Here is a 15,843-nt window from a genome sequence, read left to right on the forward strand (position 1 = left end):
CAGGAACACACACACACACTCACACACTTACAGAGGTTGTATAGGGAACCTATTTTACAATGTGTGACCGCAGCTTGGCTGCAGAGGAAACAGGCCTGTCCTCTCTCAGAAGGAAGGAAATAAATGTGTGCCCAGTCATTGTACATTCAGCTGCATTATAACAAAAAGATGTAGAATATTACTTCCTGGGATTATTTTCACTTAGTGTTTTGGCAGATTGCGCCACCAGCCTCAAGAAAAGACTGTGTTACAGGGGTGTTTATAGGTCAAATTTTTGTTTTTATGAATCCCAATGAATCTAAATCTAAATTTACCACATTATTGTAACATATATATGCAGCAAGGGATTGTATTTTATTCCTTTTTAGGTTCTTCTTAGGATCTTAAGTTTTACCTCATCATATTTACCGTATGTTCTTATGTTCTTATACTGTTCTCATACAGTATAAGTGTGTATGTGTGTGTGTGTAGCAATGAAAACAGAAAGACAGCTACAGTATGTAGGAATGGATAGCAGTCAGTGGTACTAACTAAAATCTTAGTTGGAATAGCATCAAAATAGCATTTAGTCCCTGCTCAGGTGTTTTGCATGTAAGGGTATCCCTGTGTGTGTTATGCTTTGTTGTATGGGCTCTTGTTATTTTATTTTACATCATCATGTCTTGGACAGGAAACACCTGCCAGTCTGTGTCCAGTGGTGTGGTCTTCGCTCTGTAATGTCTTGAACAGAAATTTTACATTCTGTGGTTTTGTGAATCATTTCTTATGCACCCTAAATCAGAGGTTCCCAACCTGGGGGTTGGGACCCCCACAGGGGTTGCAAAACAAACATAAGGGGCCACAAAAACAGTTATTTAGGTGAATTAATCATTGCATAACCTTCACCTTTTCAGGCTTCAGAGAACACATAGTCTTTGTCTGAGCTGGTCACAGCCAGTACACATACTGTATGCAACCAGTAATGAGTGGTTTGTGGCTCTTTTCTTAAGCAATGTGTGTTGTACATTCAGTGTCTTCTTTCCTCTGTGGCCTGTTTTATCATGTCACTGTCAGTTCACTGATAGGGTAAAGCCAACCACACTGATAGTTTGAAAGGACATGTGCAAATGTCTATGCCTTTTTCTTTGTTTATTGAAATTACATTTTTGACTTGACAAATGATATACATATTAGAAAATGGATACGGGCTACACAATCTGCTTACAGCGGATATTTAAAAACCTTTTATTCTCTGTTTGTCAAAGGTCATAGCTCAGGCTTAGATTTCAGCAGAAAATACATCATTAAATGCTGCTAATGTAAACGCTGTCCATCCCTGTCATAAGGCATTACTCTAAAAGTTGTCGTCAAGCTGCTGAGAGGTCATTAATAATGCTTGCTTGTATGCATAATCAATGCCTTGTTGCCTCTTTTACCTTTCTGTTCCTGCAGGAGAGATGAGGAATGACCTTTACATCACGCTGGAGAAAGGCGAGTTTGAGAAGGGTGGGAAGAGCGTAGCCAGGAACGTAGAGATCACCGTATATGTGCTGGATATCGATGGACAAATCCTCAAGGTAAGGTTTTTTTCTTATCTAGGATCTGTGTCACTGTTGTTATGGCTTCATTTTGCAAAAGCCACAACTGTCATTGGAAAGATACATCATTTTTAAGTACTTAAACCTTTGTTTATGGACGCTAGATGCCCTATTTAAGTCCTTAGTTACCTCCGATTTTTCTTAATAGTAGGTGTCTTATTTTGGAGCAAAACTCTTCATTTAAATATCGCTGACCCAGATGAGAGCTAAGTGTCTCTCCAGTGTGTTGCCCATTTCTGGTGCAGCGCTGTGACAGTCTGCCTATGTGGTTTCCTGCGCTGCCTCGGCCTTGAACAGAAAATAGACTCAAATATAACCCTGCTGCCACTGCCGCCGCATGGCACGCAACCCTCTGACACACATAGAGTAAACACACACATGTAAACCATGTCACACTCAGTATTTTTTGTCATTTGTGGCGTGTAGGGCTGGTTTTAAATTCAGTCCTATATTTTCATGTCTGACTCATTAATTCATTGCGTCCTTCAAATCTCCCTCTCGTCATTGAGACCGGCCTCTCATTTCCTTTCTTTGCTTCCTGTTCACTCCTCTCCTTTCATCTTGTTTCTTTATTCATTCTCCTCTCTCTGTCTTTCAGAGTCATGTGGCTGCTGGTTCCGGTGAACCAGGTGGGGATGACTACCACTCCCTAGTGCTGTACCACAACAACAGCCCCCGCTGGGCGGAGCAGATCAAACTGCCCATCCCGGTCGACATGTTTCGGGGATCGCACGTCCGGTTTGAGTTCAGACACTGCTCCAGTAAGTGGGAAGGGGATCGTGGATACCCTTTATTTATCTAAGAAAGGTTAAGTGAACACCTTTTTCCAGACTTTAACAAATTTTTCATTTAGGTGTGAACGCCTGAGGTGCTGCTTTCTTTTCAGTTGATTATCTATGTAAGTTGGAGTTAAAGAGGCGTTGTTGTGGATGGAGAAGAGCACAATAATCATTCAGCTTCCTACCCGCTTGAATCTGCCAGTCCTCTAGCCTCAAGCCCCCAGGCTGCTGCCACCTCCAAATAGACAGTGTCCAAGTGTATAAGAGTGCGCTTATTTAAGCATTTTTATAATGAGACTAGTTTGTCCAACTTCTCACCTCCTAATGAGACAAAACTTTAATTATGACCAAAATATTGCTCACCCTCTTTCTGGGCTGCGGGGAGAAGGCCGAGTCTCCTCTCTCATAACAAGCTGATATTATTATGCCTTTTGCAGCCAAGCTGGGAGGCTGTGTGTCTGTGTGCAGTAGATATAGTAGCCTTATTACTGCTGGCAGTGCTAGCATTGCTACCCAAGGGCTGCCTATTAAGAGCCCAATTTAAGCCTGTGGTGACACAAAACTGAGGAGACCATATTACATGTACTATTAGGGCTCCCAAACTTGGGGAGAACCTGCCTGAAGAAATATGATTAGCAGACACTCTCATTTTCAATTAATGCAAAAGAGAAAGCTCGTTTTTTTCATGAATATGCTTTTAAATGCTATCTTGCTTTTGCACTCATTATGCAGCAGCGGTAATTGTTCATTTGTTTGTGGGGAGTCCAGTGTTGTTCCTAAATGGTGCTAAAGGGGACTGTAAGGACCTGTCAGTGTGAGCAGTGCAGTACTTTGTTTTATTATTGCTGATTGTTTATTGAATATTTCAAGCAATTGAAGCAATTTGCAGTACGACTACCTTACTATTAGTAACACTATTGCTGCTGTAGGAGCATGCTACTCCTGACTTTTTTCTCTTTCTAGACACCATAAAGATACAAAGTCTTTCCTTGTTTCCAATTTAAAACCCTGAATTCCTAACGGTCTATTAAATTCTGCTATATAATAGAACAGTGTATTTGGTAGAGTGGTTTCAAGATATAACAAACATCAATCTCCACCTGGTCTGCAGAGCTCAGCTAAGCCTGAGTTTCACACAGTACCACTTAATCTTTCTTAATCTCCTAACACCCTAGGCTATGAGGGCTTATAGATTAGGAAAACCTGTTCAAAAAGAACCACACACAACAAAAAGCAAAAGTTTACAGCCTGTAAGCAATAACTTTCCTGGTGTAAAAACTTAATCACAGCAAAGCAAGACAGAAATAAAATGGTTATGGTGCAGTACCAATTTTAAAAGTTTAATACAGTGCAACTTGTGCTTCTCTTGAGTCTCACACACACTCACACAAACACACACACACACAGAGGACTGGTAGACACTGCCTAAATGAATCACTAGTGTTGCAATGAAAGGGAATAGAAAACACTTCTCACTTCCCGCTGTGCGCACGTTAGCACTTTATTGCTAAAGCAGCAGATAAATCAGATTACATGTGTTCATAATGCAAATTATGCCCAGAGCTTTCAGAAAGCTGCTTAAAAACACAGCAACCCATTTTAGTAAGGCCCTCGAAGAATAATTTAACAGCATCTAAATATCTTGTTTTTGCTTTGTGCCAGTGCTGAGTGTACTTGGGGTGAGTTCAGTACACCCTGAAATCTTAGTTGTGTGTGGTTACAAGTGCAAGAGATTCTGACTACTCCTAACAGTGATGCGGGGTGTGGTCAAAGGTACCATGTAGTGTTCTATGTCTACATTCAGTTTTTCTCATATAGTGCATAATCGAGGCCTTACTGACATGTTGAATGCATTTCCTCCCTTATAAAACATTTGCAAAGTTAAGTTTTATCTTGTTCCTACAGTTGGGTGTTTGATCTTCACTGTGCAGAAAGATGTATGTGCAGAGTTCGACACTAGAAGGATGTTTTCACTTTTATCTGCTGAAAGTGGAAAGTTTCTCTGTGCTTATTAAAAATCTGATTTTAAGGGGCGGGGCCTACAAGCATGATTTGATCACAAATAGTTTAGAAGTCAACCCTGGTCCAGTATTAAACTTGTACAGTGTGATTTAGAAACCTGAAGCCTCCAGTGCACATACACTGAGAATGGACTTTACAGTGAAGTAGGACACATCTTGTTTCCAGCAGGAAATCCTTAGAAATGAACAAAATTTGTATTTTCATAGAGTCTGGAATTTGTCATTGGGTAGAAGGAGTAGATGTCTTTTTAAGGATTTTATTGTGATATAATGAGAATACTTTTTTGTGGGAAAATCATATCAGTCACACATTATTATTCCAAGCAGACTATTTGTATATATGTCTTAATACATGTCTGGAGGGGATCTTTAACTTTTTAAAAACATGAATTGTTTGCATTCATGTCTTCTTCTCTGCGCACTTTCATTGCAATGTAAAACCACCAACAGTAATGTGTAGTCTCAACAATGCTTTTCAACTTCATGTTAGGTTTACATTTTAAGTAGAATAAATACACTGAAGGCATTAGGCACGTATTACGTAACCAGTTTCCTAATATGAGCATTTGTTTATTTTTCTTGCAGCCTGTGCTGTTGTATTTTGGACTCAATATCATGTCCATGTGTTGTTGTTTGACAGCTAAAGACAAGGGAGAGAAGAAACTGTTTGGCTACTCCTTTGTTCCTCTGATGCAGGAGGATGGCAGGACTCTGCCAGATGGCACCCATGAGCTCATTATCCATAAGGTAATAACTGCATACCATCTCCACCAAGATTTTGACTGAACAACGTATAATCAAATCGAGTGTGTGCTTTGCAGATTTTTTTCTGGCACATACACAGTGTTTAATATTCATCTTGATGTGTGATTTTAGCCTAGATTAAGTCTTATTTTTAAGCAATACAATGTGATAATTTCACTGTTTTCAATGCTTTTTAACTTTCAACAACAGTGGAGTGATCGGCTTTGTATGAAAATGCAACCTACTTGGCCTATCAATGTGCCATCCTGGCCTGGCACTACACATTTGACGTGGTATTAACAGAGCAATTTCAACGCAAAAGATTTCATTAGACAAAGACAAAAGTTCCATGGTCATGTTTATTGGTAAATTGCAGCTTAGAGGTTCTCTTAAGTGAACCCACTCACAGGTGTTACCAAGGCTACGCCGGATGGGATTACATACTGTATATCATTATGTGACTCATTTGCTCTGTATGGCAAAATGCGGCCCTCCTGTTATCACACCGTTTGGTACCACGGGATGACAAACAGCTCACATCACTCCATTACAGGCTGACGGGCCAATGAGTAATGTCCAATTACGTAACATTGTCAAGCTGGGTTGAATTTAACTGCGAGCGAGTGTTAATGTATGTACGTTTGTCTTTGACAGTTGGCACTGAACTAGTTACATAAACATCAGTCTACTCTGTCTGTATCTCTGTATTAAGCATGACCTTTATGTCTGAAGGCTCACCTTTTCACACGTTTTGGCTTTGAAACATCAAAAGACTGAAGCAAATAAAATGGCCAGCGTCCCCAGTTAAAAGCTACTGCAAGACCGTCTTGGGTGTAATTCAGAGTAATTGCAGACTACATGCTTTTCCTCAGCTGCAGGCGAAGGGTGTGTGCATAAACCTCAGGCTTTGCTGAGGACGGAAAACCATGGAGCGCATTCATACATTTTATTGGAAGTGAGGCAGAACAGCGACCAGAAGTCTGATTATTTACTTTGCTGTTAGCTATGTAGTCTTTAAAACACAAAAACCTCTTTTCATTGTCTTCTTTTCCTGTTAGGAGGTCAGATTTAGTCCTCCCAAACCCCCTAACTTGAGCCTGCCACTTTTAAAGGACAACTCTGGTAGTGTGTGTGTGTGTTCCCATCGTTGAGAGGGGAAAAGGCCCACTCAGATGCCAGATGGAAGTTGCTGAAAAACTCAATGAAACTGGCATGGCCTAGTTTCTCCTCAGACCCAAAATAGACACAGTAGAATCAGTCCAAAGAGTGTGGTAGCTTTGGAGCTCAAACGACCTCAGCTGTGCATTAAGGCTTCACATGAAATCCTTGAAATAACAACAGAGTTCTGCGATTGATTATGCACAATCATTTCACATGTGTCAATCATGACTGATATACAGCCCACAGCCAATGGGGTGACAGGTTGGCATTAAAACGGTGAATGCACCAGAACTATCACGTTCTTCTACTCCTCTCCTACAAACCTGTGCCAGTTTACAAAATGTGTGCTTATCTTCCTGTTTTTTTTTCCCCCAGTGCGAGGAGAATACCAGCTTGGCCGACTGTTCTCGTTACCTGAAGCTGCCATTCTCCAAGGCCAACCTCCCGTCCAACAACCAGACTCTGAAAGGCACCAAAGAGTCTTTCTGGATCACCAGCTTTCTCTGCTCCACCAAGCTTACACAGAATGGTAAACTAAACTCAGGGATTGGCATTTTGGCCACTCGCCCAGTGAGGTGTTGTTTTGGGCTGCTATACTCTAACTCTTGTCACATCTCTAACTGGAATTACCTTGCACCTTCATACACTAGCTGCCACTGTGCTTCTGTGAAGTTCACTGAGTAGAGTTTGGAACTATTACTGCCAAATATAGTCATTAACACGTCACAGAAAGCCTGACAAAATGTCAAAATTCCATATGTTTAAGAAAAGACAAAGGGAGCGAAGTGTGCTCAAGTGAGAAAGTGACATTTCCATCCAAACCATCCAAGTGTGTGAAACAAACCTGTGAATATGCAGGGGGGGTGGGAATAGCTTCCAGTTTGCATTGCTCACTAATGAGCTAATAAATCCTTATGCCTTCAGAAATCTGCTTGCAAAGTGCGATTTGTAGTCTTATTTCAGGAGGACTAGCTTGTCGCTTTGCCCTCATTTAAACAAACAGCAGCAACGATAACCATAGATTAAAATATAAAGTATGCAGCAAGGTAGACATTTGCTTTTCTCCACTGAGTCACTGATGCATTCCAGACACTGTCACGTTTTACCAGACAACAGTATTTTCAGACTGCAGAAAAACAGTGAATGATGAATCTTTTTTTCACCTCATTAAGTAGATGGAAGAATATATAAACACAAAAGCTACAGGCGCAATTTACTTGCAGTAGGCTGTTCATTTCCTGAATACATTTGACGTTGTCGGTAAATTGATTATAGAAATATTGCAGTTTCTGATGACAAAAATATACGTGACAGATTGGTAAAAAAAACCAAAACAAATGCAGACATGCACGCACACAAACAAATTCACACATAAAGTTGCAAAAAGACGCTTCAGGTTGAACAGAATCCAAAGAGACAGCTAAAAGACTTTCTTCTCGACGCTTATGTTTTATTCATGCATATGTCTGGGGACCTTGGCTCGGGAAAATTACTTTTTATCTTCTTTATCCCGCTGCACTTGAAAATGTCATCATTTGTTTGGATTCAGAGGAGTTTTTTGGCGCTATAATTGCAGGGTGTGGTGATGCTTTGTGATCTGAGGTGCACGCTGCTCTCATAATCCTGTGTTTCTTTACAAACAAACACGAGACGTGTCTTGATCTCTTGTGGTTGTCACTGTCATTTTTTTTGTCTCCTTCATTTGCTATTATATCTCTCTATATCTCCATCTTTTTGTCCTTTCTCCAGGTGATATGCTGGACCTGTTGAAGTGGCGAGCCCACCCCGAAAGGATCAACGACAGCCTCTCTAAGCTGAAGGAGATCGATGGCTCTGAGATTGTTAAAGTAGGTTCCACAGTGAGACCCTCACCGCTGAATTGCTACCACTATCCTGGCATTCTTATGATTGATTGCTTTCTGATTTCATTTCAGTCCACGTGCTATTTAAGTTTAAGTCAAAAACTGAAGTGAATTTCAGCTCCATTTTGTTTCGCTCCCTCCCACAGTTTCTACAGGACACCCTGGACACTCTGTTTGGTATTCTGGATGAAAGCTCTCAGAGATATGGGCTCAAGGTGTTTGATTCACTGGTAAGTAAGCTTTTTTAACGCTATGGTAATATACATGGATCTTTTTATATTTTGTGTTCCTTCTTTCCCTTCATATGTCGACCACAATCTCATAGCGTATGAGTCAGAAAACAGAAACACAAGCTGACTGCTGGAGAAAGATCTAGTGATGTAACGCTACAGAGCTCGCTGAACCAATCTCAGCCTGGTTACGCTGCACTGCGCTGATAGAGCGAGTGATCGATCTCTCTCTCTTTCTCTCTGTGTGTGTCTCTCTCTCTACATCAGTCTCACACTGAGACATGAACACACTCCTCTCAGTGTGGCGTTATCAGTGATGGAAAGGTCTAGCGAGCCGGTGCAGTCATCAAGTTTCCTTTTTGTGGTTTTGAGATCAATCCAACCAGTCTGACAAGTGGACTTCTGTGGTCAGACAGATCAGTGCATTTCACAATGACCTGCAACAAGGGAAACATGGAGTAATAAGTGCAGCCACTGTCAAAATTAGTTTAGCTCGGTTGTTTTTTATGTTTTATTTTATTAAATTTCATTCTGTTTATTGTTGTTTTCCTCATATCTTTTGTATGTGACACTTTTTTTATCTTTTTCTTTTAATAACTTCAAGTGATGTTTTTTTCTTAGCTTAGATGTTGAGCAATGGACAAAACCTTCCAAAATTAACTGTGAGGCTTAGGTTGCTGCAGGTGAACTCAAGCTGTGTAGCTAAGCATTGTTCAAACCCACAAAAATGTATTTTAACTTTAGTTTTGTATTAATTTTTACTACATATAACAGATTTGTCAGGCTGGATCTTAGGGGAATGTGTGTAAAGTTATGCATTAGACATCTAGAATATTTCTATTTGATAGAATGGTGAAGCCATAAAAAACATTTCACTCTGTCTAAACATCATGCAGCTTCCATGGAACAAACTGATACAGAATATATATAAAGGGTGCCATACCGCGTGAAATAAGATCATAAAGCTCCTAAAAAGAGATAAAAAATAATCTTCTATGTTAAGGAATACCTTTTAATAATATGTCTTCACTGCTTATTTCCAGGTCCATATCATCAACCTCCTCCAGGACAGCAAATTCCAGCACTTCAAACCAGTCATGGACACCTACATCGAGAGCCACTTTGCTGGAGCTTTGTCCTACAGGTATGTGATGTTTCCACCTTCACTCCTCTAGATGTGGCCGTTCGAGGCTACAGCAGCGCCTTGAGCATACACGTATATTGTATTCTAATGATAGGCTGTTGGAGAGCCTGCGTCAGTGCTGAGAGGCAGCTCCACTCAGATCTGTGCTGTGATTTAGTCACCAGGCGCGTTAAAGAAATGCTTATGGTGCCCCCTGGCTGTTGAAAAAGTGAAATATGAAATTGTGCTTGCTTTTTGCTTCCCGCCTCCTCGTTTCATTCTCCGATCTATCACATGCACACACATTCACACACATATTCACAACCTGCTGTTCTCACCGGCTGTCTTCTTCACACTCTCTGTACCTGCTAAGAGCTTCTTCTTCTCCTTTTTTACCCCATGTCTTTTTGCATGCACCCACTCACACACACACACGCACGCACAGAGAATACTGCTGCCACATCCATCTGCTTTAAACTCTTCTTACCTGCGATATTGTTTCATTACAATGTGTCACACCTTAATTAATTAACAAACTATCTATGCATATCATTATTTTTCCTTTTTAAAACTATCTTTAGTTACTAATATGGAACCAAAATCCTCTCATTCTGCCTTCTTTGTCAGCAGCTTACTGCTGGTGAAACGGAATTGAATTTGTTGGTCATCCTAGTGTCATTACTCTAAACTGTAACATTTAAACCACCTGTATTTAAGCGTTTCATGTTAAAACACTGCATTGCCACTTCTATTGTTGCTAAATCCTGTGAGAGAAGCCGATGTAACTAGAGGTGAGTGGTGATACTGTGTGTGTGTGTGTGTGTGTGTGTGTGTTCTCCAGGGACCTGATCAAAGTACTGAAGTGGTACGTGGACCGCATTATTGATGCAGAACATCAGGATCACATACAGCAGGTGCTCAAGGTGAGGCACTTGCTCTGACACACACAAACACACACTTAGTTACGTGCGCATACACACACACTCACACACAACAACAACACAGATGCATCCACAAATACAAACAAACAAATTTCCCTCCGTCTTGCTGCCACTCCTGCTAATTTATCCCGCCATCAGCAGTGAACACATCGCACCACCGTTCATTATTCCCCTCCTCAATCTATTACACTGCATACAATTTTAATCAGCAGAAATGTACTGCCTCTGGGGTTGGGAATCCACATCACATTATTCTAATGACTCACGCAGATACACCGTCAGAGAAGCACATTTGCGGCTTCTGTAGTGTGGTTTCCCCATTTATCATTCGCGGAATACGTTATGCAGGAGAAGTAAATGTTCCTCTGTCATGCAGTAAGTAATAAATAAGTGGTAGACCACAGATGTGTCTCCAGGGTTTCCTTGTATGAGTGATCTATAGAATGTCTTTCATTAGGTTTTTTAAAGCACCTCCTTTTGGTTGAATTCTGTATCAAAAATGTGAAGCTAAACAATATTGTACTACTTTACTAATAAAGAAAAAAAGCAGATCACTTTTTAAGTATTGTGGACTATACAATACTTTAAAAGTGTTTGTTGTCAGGTTAAAAAGTGGTTATTTTACCTATTTCATTACAACAACTGTCTACACTACGACTGCAACTAATTGTCTACCATTAGCTAATTGTATTATCTATAAAATGTAAAAAAGAAAGCATGAAAAAACACCATCACAAGCTCTAAATGCCTAAGTGTGACATCTTCAGACTCCTTATGAGCACTTGACACTTGTCCAAAACTGAAATATATATTTTCAGAGATATAAAACAGAGAAAATCTGTTAATCCTCACATTTGAGAAGCTAGAGTTCTGGTTTAAGAAATTACTTAAAGCAATGATTTTCTGTCATCTCATCAAGTGTTTCAGATAAATAGAGTTATAAAACTCAAACTTTGGATGAAATGCGTCAGGGGCAAAATTTAATATCATATCAGACTTCCTTTCCTTTTTCACTGGAAGGGAAGTCCGACTTGCAGGGCTTTTTGTTTTTTAATTCACTAAAACAGATGATATATGATGATTGTTCTTTCCATCCTCCAGGCCAGCGAGTACATCTTCAAGTACATTATCCAGTCTCGCCGGCTCTTCTCATTGGCCACGGGAGGCCAGAACGAGGAGGAGTTCCGAGTCTGCATCCATGAACTCTTCATGTCCATTCGCTTCTTCCTTTCGCAGGAAAACAAAGGCACCAGTCCCGTCGCACAAACGTGTTTGTGTGTGTGTGTGTCTCGAACCCTCTGTGCCTCCACAATCACAATGTGCATCTCTGTGTGCACTTACGCAAATGTGTAAATTTGTGCCTGTTGGTACTTGTGCGCCACATTATGTTTTCTTTCTCGAGGACTCTTGTTAATGCAGTCGTGATAGGTGAGAAATTGCCTGTAATTGAATTTCATGCTGCCAAAGGGGTCTGGAGTCGGAATAGGAATGTCTCTGGCAGCTTTTCCTTTCCCGCTGGGAGGTCTGCACAGCAGGGTAGCCGCCTTCACTCTTCGAAACAAGACCAAAACAAATAAGCTAAAGACGCCAAAGATAATCCTAATTATACAGCAAAAAAAACAGAGACAGCTGCTTGTGTGGCTGTGTGTGTCCTTATGCACACTTGTAGGGAACCACCTGCTTTTTTGCCTCTACAGGACCTTTTAGTACAGATCCAGGAGTCTTATGTTGTTCCTCTTCCTCTTGCTGCTTCCATCTCTTTTTTTGTAGTCTCATTTGCATCTTTTTGTCACTTCTCTTTAGTCCATTAGACTCATGTACTCTTTTAATGAATTCAATTCCAGGTAACTCGCAACACTTAGGTCACGCAAAACCTGTATAACTGTGTGCTCATTCCCCTCTGTGTTAATTATTTCCTTCCTTTGTTGTCTTGCTTGCCTCATCCATGAGAACCCTGAACACGTGTTGTTCAAGCATTTCGAGAAAAATAATCTTTTCAATTACTCCATTACTCCATTTTCTTTTCACAGCTCAGTTAAACAATTATAACAAGGCACTCAAGAGAGTTGAGTTATCAAAGCCAGCAGGCTTTGATAACAGGCTTCCAGTCTCTTTTAGTCGCTTTGTAATAATTTCACCTTGGTGTATTCCAGTTGTGCCCTCTCCACGGTGTCTGAAAAGCTCCACTTCATCCCTGCACTGACTCCTGATCCAGATTAATCTTTAATCTCAGCACAACAACAGCTGGGGGGAGATGCATGCCAGAATCATGCTAATCTAACTTAATCTGGCCAAAACACATAACACACATAAACAGCAAAGCCCTGTGTGCATTATTTAGCACCTGTGACTTTTTTTTTGTTTTCATCACAAGATGAGGTAACATCTGTGTTGAGCTGTAAACGGATTACAAAAGAAATTATGTAATTAAAACACACTCAATGTATTTATGCTAATTCAAAAATCAAATCAAAGAATAGGAGTTGTGTGTATTGCTCTATTGTGACTCCTCTCTGAGTCTAGACTCCTTAGACTTTAGTACTACTAGAACTCCTTGTTGTTCCATCTAAACTGCTGTTTTGTCAAAAGGAAACACATGTGACAGTAAAAGTGTGAAAGTGTTGCTGAAAAATGGCTTCAATGCCAGATTATCCTGAAAAAATGAGGGCAAAAAGAAACAAAGAGGGACAAGCTGACACACCTTTCTAGATCTTAGTAATCTTCATTTTTCAGTTGTGAATGTGACAGAACATGACAAGAATAAGGAGCATCAGACAGAGAGTTACAAACCCATTGAGCCCATTGAGCTTCACAGGACCTCGACATCACCCCTTTAAGATTAATATGCAGTATGTAATGCTGATTTAGTGAAAAATTTATTGAAATTACTGAACAAACACTATATAAATCATGCATAGTCACATCTTGAAAAGCTCCGTTCAGTGTAATTTGCAGCTTAAATGCTTTTGGGCTGTTACCTTTCAACAAAGTGATTCCAGTCTTAAAATATTTCGACAATAATGGATTCGAAAGTGTCTGTTCGATTTAGCCTCCAAATGATTGAACATCGCCCCGTTCTGCCTAGGCGGTGTTCCTGCGGACATTCCCGGCAGTTTATGGCGAGCTGTTGAAGATCTTCACAGTACGGGAGGTGGCCGACTTTGTCAGGGAGACGCTGGGCTGCCTGCCAACCACCGTCCACGCTGACTGCCCCCTGGAGGCTGTCAAACTGCAGTGCATTGCCAAGACGGTGGAAAGCCAGCTTTACATTAACCCAGGTAAAGACTCGTTCACACAAACAGATGCACAGTTATGTACACTTTGATATGAATACATAAATAAAGCTTGTAACCAGACTGAAAACCCAAACATTTGTGAGCAAATAACCCAAATACAAAAAAGGCCTTGCATGCAGATTAGGAACACACAGGAAAAATCAACAGAACAGCGGGAAACAAACAACTAGATTCATCCACAAAATGCAGAAAATAATCACTTGTACTGTCTGTTTGTCTTGCATCATGAGCAAACAGGCTATTAATCCTTATTATACTGTTGTACACTCCTGCACTGCAGTCATTTAAGAACACCTACAGTGCACCTAACTCCATGTCATTAAATTGTTCTTAATAAAGGCTGCACACCGAGCAAATTACTCAGTGTTTTATTTCGAGCATGCTCCCAACGGCTACATGTATCAAGAAAAACATCCCTCATGCAAATCAAATTAATGTTACACAAAGAATCCCTTTTAGATACAGTGATTTATAGTTAGGAAACATTGTGTGCAAAACAAGAGCTAATACAGCCAACGAAGATTAGTGTGTTTTCGCTGCTGCCCTTTGTTGTTTAGTTATATAACATTATGTATTTGATGTATGACAACTGTGTGTGTGTGTGTGTGTGTGTGTGTGTTTGTGTTTGTTTTGCAGAGTCACGTTGTATCCTGTTGCCGGTGGTGCTCCGGGTCCTCCAGGCACACATGCAGGAGCAGAGAGACCTGGTCATGTGTGCTCGCATCCTCACCAGCATGCTGTCCCTCATCAAGAAGGAGGAAAACGGCACAGCGGTGAGTATTACAGTGGTAACTGGTTGCCGTTATGCAACTGTTCTTCTAAGAAACAGTTTGACATTTTGGGAAATGCACTTAATTGCTTTCTTTCTGAGAGTTAGATGAGAAGATTGATACCCACACTCATGTCTGTATGGAAACAGGGGGAAACAGCTAGCCTTGGCCCTGGCAACAAAATCCCAAATCTTCCTACCAGCACCTCCTAAAGCTCGCTAATTAACTTTCTAATTAGTTTAATCAGCCCCAAAACAACTTGTAAAAACAAGTTTAGGCCAATAGAGCCTCCTAAATGCATGCTCACTGCACTGGCAGTTGTTGATGTTTCAGGTTGCCAAGTCAAAAGATCGGTGACTTCAGTCAGTTTAGAGTTAAAAGGGTTTCCCTTTGCTATTCTACAAGACCGTTCAAGGGAATTACCTCCATAATAACTGGAAAATAACTTTGAAGGAAGTCAAAGCTAGAGGAATTAGTCTTACAGCAATTTCCTTGCCAATGCATTGCAATAGCAGATTGCTTTGTTGTGTGTGTATATGGTCAATTAGTCTTGGTAACAAGGGCATTGGCAGCCGTGCAGTCCAGTAATGAGACCCATCAATTTAGCCACGGCCATTGTCGAAGTGGCAGTCACTTCGAGCTGTGTGTGTATATTGTCTGATTTGTGCGTGTGTGTGTGTGTGTGTTGTTTGTGAAGCAGCTCGGTTTGCCCGGCTTGAACTGTTCGCTGCCAGAGGGCCAGCTAGTAGTAAAGGCGCCCAGTAGGACACACACAGACGCACACACAGACAATATACACACACACACACGCACACAGACTGGCAACACATCTAAAGGGAAGTGACAGCAGTGGCAGCCAATGTGCCAGTCTGAAGCTCCTTCTCATTATCGCTCTGTCCAAGACCTGTCTGTCTTGTCAGGGCTTGAGACTAGAGGGAGATGCACACACACAAACACACAAACGCACAAACACACACACACACACACTCCAGTTTATCCTCCACTTTCTTCGAGTTGCTTTTAATCTTTAACTGTCTCTTTCTCCTTTGTATTCCACCTTCTTTTATTCTCTTCCATTCGCCTTGTCCTCTGTGAATTTAGAGTTTCAAAATGTTGCTCTTAGCCTTGAAACTTCTTATTAGTCCTCACACTTACTGGTTCAAGAGTCATTAAAACTGAGATAAAAGTAAGATTATTGGGTAAGTAATGCAGACTCTGAGGCAGAGTGACGTCAGCTGTCGATCATGGTTCAAGGTTGTGCCAGCAGGAAAAAAGCCAGTAGAATGCATATTGGTTGAGAAAACTTAAAAGGAATCACACTGACATTTTAGATTCATGT

The 15,843-nt window shown here is 40.8% G+C and overlaps 1 protein-coding gene across 1 annotated transcript in view; it reads left to right on the plus strand.

Moving 5' to 3' along the window:
• dock4b (dedicator of cytokinesis 4b) overlaps positions 1 to 15,843 on the plus strand; it is an 84,152-nt gene that overhangs the window by 32,242 nt on the left and 36,067 nt on the right. Inside the window, 12 exon segments of the mRNA XM_035680857.1 lie at positions 1,432 to 1,556; positions 2,176 to 2,338; positions 5,018 to 5,124; positions 6,658 to 6,811; positions 8,032 to 8,129; positions 8,291 to 8,374; positions 9,418 to 9,518; positions 10,339 to 10,420; positions 11,540 to 11,708; positions 12,813 to 12,817; positions 13,524 to 13,716; positions 14,371 to 14,507. Coding sequence (XP_035536750.1) covers positions 1,432 to 1,556; positions 2,176 to 2,338; positions 5,018 to 5,124; positions 6,658 to 6,811; positions 8,032 to 8,129; positions 8,291 to 8,374; positions 9,418 to 9,518; positions 10,339 to 10,420; positions 11,540 to 11,708; positions 12,813 to 12,817; positions 13,524 to 13,716; positions 14,371 to 14,507 — 1,418 coding nt within the window.

Source organism: Morone saxatilis, unplaced genomic scaffold (assembly GCF_004916995.1).
Source record: "Morone saxatilis isolate NCDOM2014 unplaced genomic scaffold, NCSU_SB_2.0 Contig10, whole genome shotgun sequence".
Lineage (NCBI taxonomy): Eukaryota > Metazoa > Chordata > Actinopteri > Moronidae > Morone > Morone saxatilis.